This window comes from Artemia sp. Qi Xiang Cuo, chromosome 1 (assembly GCF_049724085.1).
Source record: "Artemia sp. Qi Xiang Cuo chromosome 1, ASM4972408v1, whole genome shotgun sequence".
NCBI lineage: Eukaryota > Metazoa > Arthropoda > Branchiopoda > Anostraca > Artemiidae > Artemia > Artemia sp. Qi Xiang Cuo.
Window position 1 is genome coordinate 47,902,669 of NC_142794.1, and position 17,790 is coordinate 47,920,458.

The following is a 17,790-nucleotide window of genomic DNA, read 5'->3' on the forward strand; positions in this document are numbered from 1 at the left end:
TCAAACAAAATATAAAAAACAACAACAAAAATCAATAACAAAAAAAGAACAAATAAGAATACAAAATAACACAGCAAGCTTGTTATTGTCAACCTCATGTACGGTGAGGAGTTACTCAAACAGAGAGTCAAGAGAGGCTAGCTATTGTTGATTAAATTAAATATAAAAAAACAAGTTTTTTTTAACAGAAAGTAAGGAGCGACATTAAAACTTAAAACGAACAGAAATTATTCCGTATATGAAAGGGGTTGTCCCCTCCTCAATACCTCGCTCTTTACGCTACTAAAGTTCTGTGACAAATTCAAACTTTAGCGTAAAGAGCGAGGTATTAAGGAGGGGACAGCCCTTTTCAAATATGGAATAATTTCTGTTCGTTTTAAGTTTTAATAGTGCTCTTTAGTGTCAGTTAAAAAAAACTTGTTTTTTTTTATTTAATTCCCTAGCATCTTAGATTTAATGCAACGTTGATGTTGGCCCATCCTATCAGAATAGTTGAAACAAAATTTGCATACTAGTTTTACTTTTTTGGCTAACTGGCTTCCTCAAAACTTTTTTGTGATGTAACATACGATCTAACTTACGTAACGAACTCCTGTATTCGTATGTTTTATAACGTATATTAGGGAGTTTGCCCCCTAGTCAATCCCTCGCACTTTACATTAAAGTTCGAATTTTGTTCGAATCACAAACCCCTGAATCACAAAGGCCGGTTAATTAGAATAGATAGCTCTTTTGAAAGTACTAAAAAAAACTTTAGCGAAAAGAGCGAGGTATTGACTAAGGGGCGAAACCCCTCATATAAGTGATAATTTTTGTTCGTTTTAAGTTTTAATGCTGCTCCTTACTTCCAGTTAAAAAAACTAGTTTTTTTATTTAATTTCTGATCGTTTTTAAATAATGCTCGGAAATCCAGCGCCCCCCTCATAGAAATGTTCCTTCGCCAAAGGAAACATCCTCCATGGAAGGATCCTCCCCCTCCTCCGACACCCCCTCCCCCATCAGAAAAAAATCTCTCCTGAAACCTCTTTATACTTCCCATTAACCAATACTATATGTAAACAATAGGCAAAGTTCATAACTTCCAGCCCTACCCCCGAGAAATGTGGGGGATTAAGTCATCCTCAAAGACATATTTGTAAGATTTTTGACTATGCTGAACAAAATGGATATCTCAAAATTTTGATTGGGTGACTTTGGGAAAAAATTAGCGTGGGAGGGGGCAATTTGCCCTCCAATTTTTTTGGTCACTTTAAAAGGGCACTAGAACTTTTAGATTCCGTTCAAATGAGCCCTCTTACTATATTCTAGGACTACTGGATCGATAAGATCACCCCTGGGAAGAAAAAAAAAACAAACAAACAAATAAACACGCATCCGTGATCTTTCTTCTAACAAAAAATACAAAATTCCACATTTTCGCAGATAGGAGCTTGAAACTTCCGCAGTAGGGTTTTCTGATACGCTGAATCCGATGGTGTGATTTTAATTAAAGTTCTGTGACTTTTTGGGGGTGTTTCCCCCTTTTTTGAAAATAAGGCAAATTTTCTCAGTTTCTCGCGTAACTTTTGATGGGTAAAACTAAACCTAATGAAACTTATATATTTGAAATCAGCATAAAAATTTAATACTACTGCTTTATCTATGGATATCAAAATTCCGGTTTTTAGAGTTTCGGTTACTATTGAGCCGGGTAAATCCTTACTTACAGTTCGTTACCACGAACTGTTTGATATTGGAAAATAAAAATCTGCGCCGTACTGAGTTACCATTCAGGGGAGACAGTATATGCAAAAACGTAAAGAATCATTATACGCAACTTTAAGATGCGTAAACTGTGGATCATAAGACAGCAAACTACAGACAACCTAAAAATATTGATTTAATGTACACTAAAGAAAAAATTATAGACACGATGTGTAACCACGAATAGTTACGTTTTTTTCGGTTGCAGATCGTGAGGGAAATCAAAACCTAGGCTATTTTGAGCCACGAAGTTTCAAATCTAATCTTGAAAATCGCAGACCAAAAATCCGAGACGCTTTGTGGGTGTAGCCATCACAAAGGCTGTGCCCGCTAGTTTGTACTTTTCTATGAGAGATTTGCTCCACTTTCCCAGATTAGAAAAAAAACACGAGTTGACACATAGTCACTGACACGATTAACTAAGAGCAATGACCCCGCTCAAGGCATTTATGGGTGGAGTCGTAGTATCAATATTAGGTGCCAAAATATTTACTACGTCATTTTCTGTCATGTTATTGATGGTAACAATGATAATAAATACTAACATTATTACTGGAAAAAGAAACAAAACAAGCGTAGAATCAGGAGGAACTCTATTCGCAGCTACAAGTTTGCCCTAGAGAAGTACCACTAGAAATGTGCAAATTGGAGGAAGTAGCTTGAGGGAAGTTTGGGATTCCTCTCCAAAAATGTAGTGCTCTTGCCTCCCTATTCAAGTGAATTATACGATAATAATTTAAGTTTGTGCTTCCTCTCCAAAAATGTAGTGCTCTTACCTCCCTATTCAAGTGAAATATACGATAATAATTTAGCGAAACTCATAAGTAATAAAGTAAACTACAGAAATAAACGGACAAAAATAAAAATGTTGTCTGTATTCAAATCAACAAGATCTGAAGTCTTGATAATAATTCATAGTTATTTCGTGCTTTTTTTCTTAATGAGGCAAGATACCCTAATTTCGTTGGCAGATTGGATAATACCAGCCCTTTCCACAGTGGCATCAATTGGAGGGGTCCAAGATTTTTTTATCCCCCTCGCCCCTGATTTGAAAAATATATATTTGGGGATAATTTCATTTGGCTTATTATGGGTACTTTCATTGAAAAAAACAAAAATTAAGTAGGCCTACCCCCTAGATTTCAAAAATACGTCTTTGCCCCTCCCACTAACTTTCGTGAACTGATGCCACGGCTTTTTCATCGTTGGTCACATTATTATTAATTATCTCAAGTTACCATGTAAAATGCTTTAGCATTTTAAACAATTAAATAAAAAAAAACAAGTTTTTTAACTGAAAGTAAGGAGCGACATTAAAACTTAAAACGAACAGAAATTATTAAGTATATGAAAGGGGCTGTCCCCTCTTCAACGCCTCGCTCTTTACGCTGAAGTTTTATATTGATTTGAAAAATAGAGTTGTGAGAAAGAGTCAAACTTTAACGGAAAGAGCGAGAAGTTTTAAGTCGCTCCTTACTTTCAGTTAAAAAAAACTTTTTTTTTATTTAATTTCTGAAGGTTTTTTAATTAATGCAGGTTTTGATTTTGGCTCACCGTACATGAATAATTAAAACGAAATGTGCATATTAATTTTACCTTTTTTTGGTTAAATGGCTTTCTCGAAAATTGTTTAATTTTATTTACGAACGTTTTTATTAGTAATAAATACAGGTAATTTACGAACTAACTTCCGTAGCGAACTTCTATATTCATATATTTTTAATACGTATATTAGGGGTTCGCCCCCTATTCAATACCTCGCTCTTTACGCTAAAGTTCGAATTTTGTTCCTATTCTTTAAATGACCCCTTAATCACAAAAGCCGTTGATTAGAATAAATAGCTCTTATGAAAGTACTAAAAAAAACTTTAGCGTAAATAGTGAGGTATTGACTAGGAAGCGTACCCAATCATATACGTAATTATTTCTGTTTGTTTTAAGTTTTGATGTTGCTCCTTACTTTCAGTTAATTTTTTTTTTTTATTTAATTTCTGATCGTTTTTTTTAAATGATGCTGGGATATCCAGCGCCCCCTTCATAGCAATGTCCCTTCTCCCATGAAAACTTTCTCCTTGGAAAGATCAACCCACGTAACCCCCGCCCCCCCCCACTAACAGAAAAAATCCCCGCTGAAAACATCTGTATACTTCCCAATAACCAATTCTATCTGTAAACATTGGGCAAAGTTCATAACTTGCAGTCCTTCCCCCGGGGACTGTGGGGATTAAGTCATCCTCAAAGACATAGTTATTATTTTTCAACCATGCTGAAAAAAATGGCTGTCTCAAAATTTTGATCGGGTTTCTTTGGGAAAAAAATTAGCGTGGGAGGGGGCCTAATTGCCCTCCATTTTTCGGTCACTTAAAAAGGCACTAGAACTTGTAATTTCAGTTCGAATGAGCCCTCCCGCGATATTCTAGGACCACTGGGTTGATAAGATCACCCCTGGGGAAAAGAAAAAACATTAAAAAACAAATAAACACGCATCCGTGATCTTTCTTCTGGCAAAAAAATACAAAATTCTACATTTTTGCAGATAGGAGCTTGAAACCTCTACAGTAGAGTTCTCTGATACTCTGAATCTGATAGTGTGATGTTCATTAAGGTTCTATAACTTTTAGGGGCTGTTTCCCCCTTTTTTCGAAAATCAGGCATTTCTTAGGCGCGTAGCTTTTGATGGGTATGACTAAACTTGATGAAACTTATATATTTGAAATCAGCATAAAAGTTTAAATCTTTTGATGTATCTACTGGTATCAAAATTCCGTTTTTTAGAGTTTCGGTTACTATTGAGCCAGGTCGCTCCTTACTTACAGTTCGTTACCACGAACTGTTTAATACAACTTCAAAGGAAGACAGGCATATTGATATACAACTTCAAAGGAAAAATAGAATATTGATATGATTGCCATAAAGCGTAAGCATATACATATATATATATATATATATATATATATATATATATATATATATATATTATATATATATATATATATATATATATATATATATATATATATATATATTTTTTTTTTTTTATATATATATATATATATATATATATATATATATATATGGGACGATTCCTCGAGTTAGAAACCAGATACCTTTAAGGTTTGCCTCAGCGTCAAGTCGGCAAAGAAAACATCATGCTGGGTAACATAGCCTATCCGTCTTCGCTGACGTTTATCTAGTGGCAGTCCCGCAATTTGAAGGCTACCCTGATTTTCCAAGGGGATTCTGCCCGATAAAGCGTTAAGCAGCGTCGTCTTTCCTGAGCCTGTGAAACATTAAATTCAAATTAAAATGAAGCAAGTACGGTCCTATGTACGGCGTCATTCGTTATTGTGAAAAAAAAAACTACAACAAAATAATTTTTATGCTTAAAATAAAAGGAGCAAGTAGCCTACCCTACGGCAATTTCGCCTCTGTATAATTAGATATTTGTGACAGCTTTAAAAGCAGTCACAAAGTAGCCCAAAACTAGACGTAGGTTGGCTGAGAAGTCCTACAGTTCGAAAATGAACGAGCTCATGACCACAAACCCAGCCGGTTACTGTGGAATACCCCAAGGTACCAAAACGGGCCCTGTTCAATTTTTAACACTGTATAACAAAATTGCGACTTGACATGAAAACAGAGCGAGGTTTGAAGATGATTTATCATTGCTGATACTTCAGAAGTTAGGATCCATGATTAATATGGATGACATAATTCGCCGTTTGGAGGCTGACTGTGAAAAAAAAATATGACAATTCTAGGTGTGACTTTTAACTCAAACATGTCATGGATGGATCATGTAAATAATTGTACCAAGAAGGCGAATATAGCGTTGCGTAATCTAGTTACAATTCGGCGATTCGGATTTAGTCGTTTTTCACTGTTGAATTTTCATAAACTTTACATTCGGAGTATTTTGCAGTATGCTTGTCCTGTGTGGCATTTGGGATGCAACTTCAATTGGCAATCGAATCAACTAAGGATGTTCATGCAGAGGTAAGAAATATCACAAATTCCAATCAGAATAATCCAAGGACTGATGAATCATCTTTCTTCCCAAATCATCTTTCTTCTAGCCTCGCGTGCATAACCATTCCAGCTCTTTCGAATCACGAATCATTTGGAATGTTAATATTCGAGTTACTTAACATCCACCAATTCGTTAAATTTAATCAATGCAAGTTATCAATGATTTAATCAATGATAAAATAGAGCTGAGACAGATGAGGAGCTTACGAGACGGTTAGACGCATGTCAGTGGCAACCGTGGGGGGAGAACAGGGGCCCTGTCCCCGAATATTTTGAAAAATAACTTGTAACAAGACCATTCTGTTTGTTTCTCTGTATCTTCATCTAAAAAAAAGTCCTCGTCCCCTCACATTTTCATATTGACGGCACTGGTGCATGTGGTGATGAGTGAGTTGATCCTTTTATGGCCCATTCACAACGAGAAAATTTTACTAACACCGAGAATATCCAAGCGCTAATTTGAGCCGATCAAAATTTTTCATATAATTTTTCAGCTAAACAGAAAATAGGCCTACTATGAAAAATCTAATTGGCTGAAATTAGCGCCAACTATATCTCGTTATTAGCAAGATTTCATTATGAATGGGCTTTCAAGTAGAGCTAAAAATAGAATTTAGAGTGACAATAAAGTGAATTGGACGTGGTGGGTGTAAAGGAAGGGGTGAGTGATAAAACTCTTCGTCGTAATCAACAGTCAGTGAAAAGTGAACCCTGGCAGAAGATTACCTTACCTTAGACCTTAGATCCGCCTGTGCCTCCAGAGGCACCCATGCCATCAAGAAGGAGCCGCCAATCTTCTCGCAGGTTTGCTGCTGCCAGTATGTCCTCCCACTGAGGTTGTATTGATGCGTGCAGATTACGGAGATCTGTCTGGTACGTTCGACGCAGGGTGTTTCTGGGTCTGCCACTGTGACGTGGACCCGATGGCTGCCAATGGAGCGCTGCATTTGGTAGTCGGAGATTGTCCATACGTAGTACGTGGCCAAGGTATCTCCATCGGCGGACTCTTATGATATGGGTCACAAGAGGCCGGCCCGTCTTGTCATGGATGGATTGGTTTGTTATTTGCTGCTGTCAACGGATGTAGAGATTTACTCTAAGATATAGCTTTTGGAAAGCAAGTATTCTTCTCTCTTGTTCCTGGTTCAAGTGCCAGGTTTCGGCTGCGTAGAGCAGCACTGGCATAACATTGCTATTAAAGAGTCGTAGCTTTATCCGTATGGAGAAGCTTTGGGACCACAAAACTTTCCGTAATCTATTGAAGACCCCATTGGCTTGGCCGATTCTTGTGAGCACTTCTTTTGTGGTCGATTTGGTGCTTTCTATTATGCTTCCCAAGTATTTGAAATGGACGACTTGCTCTATGTGTTGATCTCCGAAAGTGATACTCAGGGGTGAATCTGTGGTAGCCATGCATTTTGTTTTCTCATTATTTATTTTCAGGCCTACCTGGCCACCTCTCTCCCTCACTTTTTCAAGGAGTTCTTGAAGTCTTAGCTTACACGATTCCAGGACGGCGATGTCGTAAGCGAAGTCTACTGAAACGTATTTCTGGATTCAGCTGGATTCCGTCTGTGCTTGTACTTCACAGTATCTAATCAATCACGATTACGAAAAGTGGCGGTAACAAGTCGCAACCTTACTTAACTCCTGACAGAATGCGCAAGAAACGAGTTTGGCCATCCGGTGTCTTTACACAGCACTCGCTATGTTCATAGAGCACAATGATCAGTGAAACTATCTTTTCAAAGACTCCGTAATGCAGTAGGATCTTCCACAGACTTTTGTGGCCTACTGAGTCAAATGGCTTCTCAAAATCGATGAATATCTTATAGATTTTGGAGCGCCACTCTTTGCTTCCTTCCGTCAGTAGCCGTAGAGTAAATATCAGGTCCGCACATGAACGATTCGGTCTGAATCCATGTTGCTCGTCGCGAAGGTGTTTGTCGAGCTGCGAGCTGATTCTCTGCAGTAAAATGTGTGTCAGCAATTTGCTAGGTATGGAAATCATGCAGATTCCTCGCCATTTGCCTGGGAGGGACGCATCGCCTTTCTTAAAGATCCTCACAAGGGTGCTGCGTTTCCAATCCAAAGGTATTTTGGTGGTCGTCCAGATTACTGCGAACAGCGCTGTCCAGAACTTTAGACAGGTCAGAACAGTCGCTTTGATCATTTCCGCGAATATCCTGTCTTCACCAGCCGACTTCCCATTTTTCAGCTTCTTTGCTGCTATAATTTCAATGGATGATGGCGGATCCGTGCTGAAATCTAAGGAAAACAGCGTTGATGCTGGGATCGTCTGGTGGAGGTCAATTCAACAGCTTATCGAAGTGGCTGACCCAAACTTCGTTTACGTAAATAAAAAAGGTTTTTTCTACTGAAAGTAAGAAGCAACATTATAACTTAAAACGAACTGAAACTATTCTTTATATGAGGGGGATGCCCCCTCCTCAACACCCCTCTCTTCACGTTAAAGTTTGTTAATACTTTTAAAAATGGTTATTATTCGAATTAAACGACCCTTGTATTTCAGGAATCGTTCTTAAACAATTGAGACAAAAGATCGAACTCTAGCGTAAAGAGCGGAGTATTGAGGAGGGGGCAGCCCCCTTCATATATGGAATAATCTCTGCTCGTTTTAAGTTTTAATTTTGTTCCTTACTTCCAGTAGAAAAAACTTGTTTTTATTTAATTTCTTTTTTTCACCTAAAAAGGGCATTAGAAATTCTAATTCCTATTCAAATGAGCCCTCTCCCGGTCTTGTAGAACCATGGGTTCGACACGGTCACCCCTGGGAAGAAAAAAGTAAGAAAAATAAATAAACACACATCCGTGATATTTCTTCTGGCAAAAACAAAAATACATTTTTAAAGATGGGAGCTTGAAACTTCGGTACAATCCCTTTGTATGGGCCTCTCTAAAAAGTCAAGTTTGGTTAATGCTAATGAAATAAAATAAAATAGGATGACTATATAATAGTTTAGAAACAAATGTGGGCTATATATTTGCACATTAGGGGGCGGGGGCAAAGCATTGCATATATTAAATACGTAACCTAACCTAACCTAGGTACCCTTTCCCTATCTAAACTCCAAAAAACTACACTTTAAATATCTTAAACCACGCTATACAATGTATTTCTCTACAGCAGTGTCTTGAATCATCTTGTAAAAACGGGTTTTTCAACGCATCTCTCCCATTTGACTGTAGCATCTATTGTTGGATTTCTTTAGAGAGGCCCATATAAAGGGATTTTACCGAAACTTCAACAGTAAGGTTCTTTTGATATGCTGAATTTGATGGTGGAGTTTTTAATGTGATTCCTCGACTTTTGGGGGTTGTTTCCCTCCTTTTTCAAAACCAGGCACATGTTCTCAGGCTCGTAGCTTTTAGTGGGTAACATTAAACTTAATGAATCTTATATATTTGAAAACAGCATAAAAAAAACAAAGTTTCTATGTATCTATTGCTGTCAATATTCTGTTTTTAGAATTTCCTTTGCTATTGGGCCGAGTCTCTCCTTACTTACAGTTCGTTACCACGAACTGTTTGACTGAATACTTTATCGTAAGAGTAATGTGATAAACATTTTAGCCTGTTTTATATCATATCTTCGCGGGGAGGGAATTTTCCGCGGGAGAATTTTCGGAGAGGATAATTTTCAGGGGGGACACAATTTTCCTGGTGAAGAGAATTTTACAGGAGGGATTTTCCTAAGGGGGGGGGGATTTTTTTCCGAGGAGAAAAACCTAGAACCTCCTATTTGTAGATATCCTGGCACAACATAATTTTGAAAACTATCGATTAGCAACAGATAGCCAGTATTTGTTATTCTTCTTCATCGATGCATTCTGGGGAGAGTTTTTAGCGGGGGGAATTTTCTGGCGGAGATTTTTCCCGGTTGGAATTTTATCCGGGGGTAGAAGGGAATTTTCTGAGTGGGAATACACATAGAACCCCCTTATCATAGATACAATGGCATAACACAATTTAGAAAGCTACTGATTAGTTACAGATAACCAGTTTTTGTTATTCATGCTTCTTCGATGATATTGCCGAAGCCTTTGCAAGGGGTACAGCCTTTTAGATCTTTTACAGTAAAGGCGCCAAGAATTCAAACAGGTGAACTGTTGCTTTTCTTTTTCTAAAATCGAATCATTAGCTAGTTTTTAATCTTCTTGAAAAACAAATCGATGTTTTTACAAAATTGCCTACATGATTGAAGTTTTTGTCCCGCAATGAAGATCGGCTTTCCACAAAAAAGACACGACAATTTTTTCAAAACCCACAAATAACAAAAAAATGGGTTTTGTCGTTTTTTCAAATAATAAAAAAGACACAGATAAACCAAACACTCTTAAACAAAAAGCATTAAGGAGCATTTGAAATTACATATATACTAGATTCGTATTGACGATAATACTACAAGAAGAAAAAGCAGTTTTTAAATAAATTCATCTTTACTACTTATATAGTTCATTCATGGATCGAAATTCAACGGCCGAGGAAAGGAGGCACTGCCAAGCTTCGCATTCACTGTCATTTCATTGAAATGCCTCACAATCGATCAAACAGCGATATCCTAAACAGTAATCACATTTATGAAGAAACTCAAAAGAACAAACCAGATGGTCCCATGATTGCGAGAAGTTGTCCAGGTTTGGCAATTCCATTAACTGAGCTTAGAAGTTTCTTGCCAGCTATGCTTACACTCAGATTGGAGAACGTGACAATGTATTTAGAGCCCGACGGACAAGTCGTGCAGCGTCTTTTCTCCATTCTGAAAAAAATATCTTTATAGAAAAAGCAGGGCCGGCCGTATCCAGGATTTTTTGCAGGGGGGGGGGGAATTACAAAAGGATTTTTTTAGAAATGGGGGGGGGGTTACACAAAACCGAAAAACGCATACAAAATTTGGGTAGCCTACTGCTGGTGCATTAGATGGTCACTTCTAAAAAGTCAAGTTTGGTTAATGCTAATGAAATAAAATATGATGAATATATAATAGTTTAGAAACAAATTTGGGCTACATATTTGTACATTAGGGGGGGGGGGGGTAAAGTATAGCATATATTAAACACGTGACCTAACTTAGGTACCTCCTTCCCCCCTTAAACCCCAAAAAAATCAGTTTAAATATCTTAAACGCAATGAAAACTACTCTGCATTCCATTTCTTAATAGCGGTCTCTTTGAAAATTAAATTTTAAAAAAACAAGTTTTTTTTGTTAACTGAAAGTAAGGAACGACGTTAAAACTTAAAACGAACAGAAATTATTCCGCTTATGAAGGGGGCTGTTCCCTCCTCAATGCCTCGCTCTTTACGCCAAAGTTTTTTATTGTTTTAAAAAATAAAGTTGTGTGACAGAGTCAAACTTTTGCGTAAAGAGCGAGACTTTGAGGAGGGGGCAACCCCTCATAAACGGAATAATTTCTGTTCGTTTTAAGTTTTAGTGTCGCTCCTTACTTTCAGCTAAAAAAAACTTGTTTTTTTATTTAATTTCTGAACGGTTTTGAATTAATGCAGCTTAGATTTTGGCTCACCGTACATGAATAATTAGAATGAAATTTGCATATAAATTTTACTTGTTTTGGCTAAATGGCTTTCTCGAAATTTTGTTCTAACGTAACTTACGAATTAACTTACGTAACGAACTTCTATATTTGTATGTTTTTATTACGTACATTAGGGAGTTTACCCCTACTCAATACCTCGCTCTTTACGCTAAAGTTCGAATTTTTGTTTGAATCACAAACCCCTGAATCACAAAGGCCGGTTAATTAGAATAGATAGCTCTTTTGAAAGTACTAAAAAAAAACTTTAGCCTAAAGGGAGAGGGGCCCCCTATTATATATAGGGGGAGAGCCCCCTATTGACTAGGGGGCGAACCCCCTCATATACGTAATAATTTCAATTTGTTTCAAGTTTTAATGTTGCTCCTTACTTTCAGTTGAAAAAACTTGTTTTGTTTTTTTTATTTAGTTCCTGATCGTTTTTTAAATAATGCTGGGAAATCCGGCACCCCCTTCATAGAAATGTCTCTACCCCCAAGGAAACATCCTCCATGAAAATATCCTCACCCGTAACCCCCTCCTCCGACCACCCCCCCCCCTCCAACCAGAAAAAAAATCCCTCCTGAAACGTGTGTATACTTCCTACTAACCAATACTATATGTAAACAATGGGCAAAGTTCATAACTTGCAGCCCTTCCCCTGGGAACTTTGGGGATTAAGTCATCCTCGAAGACATATTTGTTAGACTTTCAACTATGCTGAACAAAATGGCTATCTCAAAATTTTGATTGGGTGACTTCGGGAAAAAAATGAGCATGGGAGGGGGCCAAGTTGCCCTCCAATTTTTCGGTCATTTAAAAAGGGCACTAGAACTTTAATATACGTTCAGATGAACCCTCTTACGATATTCTTGGACTACTGGATCGATACGATCACCCCGAGGGAAATAAAAAAAAAATAAAATAAACACGCATCCGTGATCTTTCTTCTGGCAAAAAATACAAAATTCCACATTTTTGCAGATAGGAGCTTGAAACCTCTATGGTAGGGTTCTCTGATACGCTGAATCTGATGGTGTGATTTTCATTAAAGTTCTATGACTTTTAGGGATTGTCTCCCCCTTTTTTCGAAAATAAAGCAAATTTTCTCAGGTAACTTTTGATGAGTATAGACTAAACTTGATGAAACTTATATATTTGAAATCAGCATAAAAATCTGATTCTTCTGATATATCTATTGGTATCAAAATTTCGTTTTTTAGAGTTTCGGTTACTATTGAGCCGGGGCGCTCCTTACTTACAGTTCGTTACCACGAACTGTTTGATAACCGATCTCTGGCGGGTTTCGTCTGTCATTGCATGACTGGTTTTCTTGCATAGTATATAAAAGTGACCATCTAATACACTAGTACCAAAATTTGTTTATATTCATTTTTGTTACGTTCTTACGAGTCGCGGAAACATTTCGGGGGAGGGTAAAACCCCCTAACCCCCCCCCCCCGGATACGGCCTTGATAAAGAGTACTAGATTTTGCAACGCTCACTATATTCGCGGTCTCATCCTGTTTTACTCTTAGGCGCCTTTTTTACCAACATTTTCAATCCCCAAGCCCTTTTAAATAATTTTAAATGTTTTAAATAGAACAGAATCTGTAAAACTAATCTATCTAATGACTAATTCTTCGATGTTTCCGTGACAGCCATTTTTTCCACTGTAAGAGCTCCTTTGAATCAGAGAGCTGATAAGATTCGTATTTTAGGTTTCTGTTCAGTAAAAATTAATAACACAAAGGACAATATTGAAGGAGAAAATTGCTATACGTAGTGAAAATAACTCTAGAAGGGTGCCATATTTGGTCGATTTTCATATCCAATCGGTAAGAATTGGTAAGTGACTGGGTCGGACAATATCAATAAACTTAATAGTAGACAATAGTTATTAAATAAGTAATAAATAAACTCAGAATTTGGATCCGAAACACAATCGTTTAACTGTATGTAGAGTTAAACCGTTGTTTTGAACCAAAACATCTGTCCAAATTTCGTGAAACCGCTCTTTAAGTAGCTGCTTTGGTAGGGCGTAAAAATGAAGAAAATTGTGTAGTAGCATCTCGGTTAACAAAATCGAAGCAAAATAATTGTCGCATAATTTCCGAGACCACACTGGCTAGACAGAAGTAAATGAAAACCAAAAATAAAAACCAAGGTGGAGATTAAGGTAGCTGGTAGCTGCGTCAAAGGCAATGATAAGATTAGTTTTAAATTCGACGTTAGAGTATATGTTTTTTCCTTTGTTTTAATTCAGTCACCTTTTTTATTTTGGTCGATATTGGTTTTAGGTTTTTGATTTTTATTATTGTATTTTCATTTCTCTATTATGAAGGTTTTTTTTTGCTTTCTTTAAATAATTGTTCGCTTAGAGAAGGTCTTTGCCAGAATACCTGCTTTTTGTCTCACTGACTCACAAATTTTCTCGTTTTTATTTGGCCATCTTTTTATTTTCGTGGATAGTGATAACAAAAGGTTTTAGACAGCAGGCGGAACTTCAGTCCATCAAACTCCACCCACCCCCCAAACAAAAATCGTTTAATTTTGTTTTCAACAGCTTCCTATATTTTTAATATAACAGTTCACCCATTTGTTCCCCGTCTGCATCCCCACCACAAATAATTTCGTGTGTACGCGTCTGACTAACATCGAAGTCATGTCATCGAAGTCATAGAACATCGAAATTAAAACATGAAAACGTTTTGTCGGACAAGAGAAAAAGAGACAGAGAAGTCGAAAAAGAGAGAAAAAGGGAGAAAGAGAGTATATAATGAGACACAAAAATAGTCCTTCGGGCAATATGCAATTTCCAGACAAGAAACGCTCGAAGAAACGAAAACGTTAGGAATAATATCTTGATGTCTCAGGGAATGACGTAGGCATGATCAGGTGCAAATACAGATGAGGACATTCAGACGCGCCCCTCTTCCTCACCAGAAATATTAAAATTAAGATATTAAGATTCTCAAGTTCCCCAGAATAGTGTCCAATGTTCTTACCCATACAATTCACCTTTGTTTATTGTTTTTCGAATAGACTTTCCGCAAATTCAGATTTGCAGTTAAAATTGACAGGAACTTTCAAGAAGAAGCAAAAATAATGAAATTATATTTAAAATAACATTACAAGATGGAAGGGATAAATGTATGTATAAAAGGAATTCAAAGAGGGCTTAACGGAAAAGAAATAATCCACTTTATTTTTATTCAGTTTCGCTGGAACACTTGCATTCTAACACTATTGTCATCTTCATAATTTCATCTGCATTTCAATAACGCTACTTAAATTTATGATTTGTGGAATACACAATCCCCCCCCCCAGAAATATTACCTTCCCAAAAAATATTCCCGTGGGCCTGTCTGACTGGAGTTGATTCCAGAGAGTTTAGCTTTTTGTGAATTTAGTGTATTGCATTTTACTAGATACAAGCTGAAAAAAATACATAAAATAAAAATAGTTGGACTACAAAAGTTTATATTCAAGGTATTTGAAATGCACCTTACAGTATCGGGCTTCCATAAAATAGACGTAGAACTATGGGGTGTTACGGAGACATAAAGAAATTACGCAGTTAAAACATAGTAGGCTACGTTGTAAAATATCTAACCAAACCTGTATTGTTATAATTCAAAGTCTAAGCTTTTCGCCAACAAAACAATAACAGGGACACAGGGTTAATATACTCTTTAATATTTCAACCTAAACAGTTAGGCTGTCAAAAGTAGCTAAATTGCGCCATCTAATTTCTGAACTCCTCCCTTTCTCTTAGTGTCTCTGCCTTTCTAAAATTAATCCTTTTTTTAAGCCATAAAACACATGTTCTTACATTTACAGAAACATTCCAAGATTAATCAATAGAATATTTCTAAATGCTTTCTAGAACTCTGGTAAATACGGGAATTTTGATATCAAACATTTTTAGCGAAATTTTTAACTTTTGAATTTTCTAGCCAAAGAACTACTATTTTTCACGCCAGTCACATAAAAATGTGAGTTCTTAGCAAGGTTGGAGAGGAGTACAGCAGTGGGTAACATTAAAAAATATACGACACAAACAGGCAAGGATGGGCTGGCTCAGGAGGACTGGGACAAATACCCCAGGGTTTTCCTCTTAAAAGTTTTTTTTTAACGGAAAGTATTACTTCCAACCGTTTCATTTCATTATGTGTCCCTCTTACTAATACATATCATAATATATATATATATATATATATATATATATATATATATATATATATATATATATATATATATATATATATATATATATATATATATATATATATATATATATATATATATATATATATATATTATATATATATATATATATATATATATATATATATATATATATATATATATATATATATATATATATATATATATATATATATATATATATATATAGGTAGGAGGTAAAGGATACGGTGCTAGATATCTTAAATCCAAACCGGCGGTGCTAATCTCCGTCTCAAGGCCCTTCAGCCAGGAAGTGCAATGGGGGGATGGGGGCCAGCCATCCTGTGCTTTCGCACACCCTTCCTTTTGTTTGAAAATAGAATAAGGGTATAAAGTATAGGTGCTCAGGGGGTTTTCCTCAGTATTTCAAGAACAAACACTATAAAACAAGGGCAATGGGAGCGAGACAAGAAACATTTTTTACAATACCTGCAAAACGGAAGAACTCACTGAGACACATTTGCTTTAATCCAGTTCAATTTTCAGATTAAACGTTTCGTAGCCTGTCGGCATAAAACACTTGCAAACTGCAACAGATAATATTTTTTGCACTTATGTGCTATTAATCTTTAGCATATAGAACTGGAGGTTGGGGGTCGTATTATTTATATAAAATATTATTTATAAAACATACTTATAAAAAATATGTTCCTGTTAATTTTCTATATCTTTCTTCCTTTTCATTTGAAAAACGAACAATTTTATTTATTTGATTCTTAATAAACAGTATTGCTGCTGCTCAGAAGGAATTCTGGTCCTTTACCTTAATAACTACCCCACATCTTAAATCAAAAAATTTTCCTTCATGTAAAGCTCATGAACTTTACGTTCACCCTTCAAAAGTTATTACCATATGAATATTTCGACTTTGAGATTTCTTTTTCTTCCTTGAGACATTTGGGCGATTTCAATAGAGTAAAGAAGTTCTATTAGAAGGTCTATTAGCACCCCAATATCAGTGTGGCCGTTGAAAATTAAACGCATTATGCAAACACAGGCAGAAGGAGTCGGCGATTAAAGTCACTATTAAATAGCTTATATGGAAAAGAATAGAAATACGTGTATCAAGATTATAATCGAAACATTAAAAACGAGGTTTACAGGGGTTTCCAAGACATGACCAATCGATTTAACGAAGTGGATGATAATACGGTACTAACGTGTTATCCCGACCACACTCAAGAAGTTTCATCTGTTTAAAACCGGTTTATCAGTGAGCACTCTCAGATAATCAGCTTAGCCTGAGTGAGATAAACTACTATGCAGGTATATTTTAAATAAATATTTAATGTACAGAGTTGGTTCGGTATTTATGTACTTGTTAAGTATCCGGTAAACACGCGATAAGTGAAGTTTCATTAATGCTAATGAAATAAAACAAAACAGAATGAAAATATAATAGTTTATGAACATAATTGGGCTATATATTTGCACATTAGGGGGAAGAGAGGGGGTAAAGCATAAAATATGAAATACGTAACCTAATCTAACCTAGGTACCTTTTTTTGCCCCTTCAACCCCAAAAAACTAAAGTTTAAATCTTTGTCAAGGAGTGAGAAATACCTCACTATGCAGCGTAAACCTGTTTTTCATATAGCATCTTTGACATTTCGATGCGTTCTTTCCCGCGTGTTTACTGGATTCTTAACAAGTACCGGTATTTAATATAATACGTTCTGGCCGGCCTGCTTTCCATGATTATCTGTTGTAGTTTCCATAATTTGCTACTAAGGTTTCATATTTTTTAATGGTTTTAATAAATATCATTATGATATTTTCATCATATTTAGGTATATTTCATTATGACTAACCTAACCCAACATCTTGAGTGTGGTCAGGATAGCACGTAAGTACCGTATACATGAAGCATATATTCCAAAATCATGAAATGCCCTCATTTTAGATGGCTTTGATAGTCAAGGAGGCACACTTGTGCCTCTTTAAAGAGGCGACCCAGTTTCTGTAAAACGAACAGAAATTATTCCGTATATGAAAGGGGATGTGCCCTCCTCAACGCCTCGCTCTTTACGCTAAAGTTTTTATTGTTTAAAAAAAGAGTTGTGAGAAAGTCAAACTTGAGCGTACAGAGCGCGGCGTTGCGGAGGGCACAGCCCCTTTCATATACGGAATAATTTCAGTTCGTTTTAAGTTTTAATGTTGCTCCTTACTTTCAGTTTAAAAAACTTGTTTTTTTTTTATTTAAAGGCTGCAAAA

General features: G+C 36.3%; 1 protein-coding gene across 1 annotated transcript in view; it reads right to left on the reverse strand.

Moving 5' to 3' along the window:
* The window catches only part of E23 (ABC transporter G family member E23), a 110,135-nt gene that overhangs the window by 70,994 nt on the left and 21,351 nt on the right, over positions 1-17,790 (reverse strand). Inside the window, exons 2-3 of the mRNA XM_089107997.1 lie at positions 10,398-10,552; positions 4,851-5,023 (exon numbers count right to left, since the gene is read on the reverse strand). Coding sequence (XP_088964123.1) covers positions 4,851-5,023; positions 10,398-10,552 — 328 coding nt within the window. The remainder of the gene's footprint in view (positions 1-4,850; positions 5,024-10,397; positions 10,553-17,790) is intronic.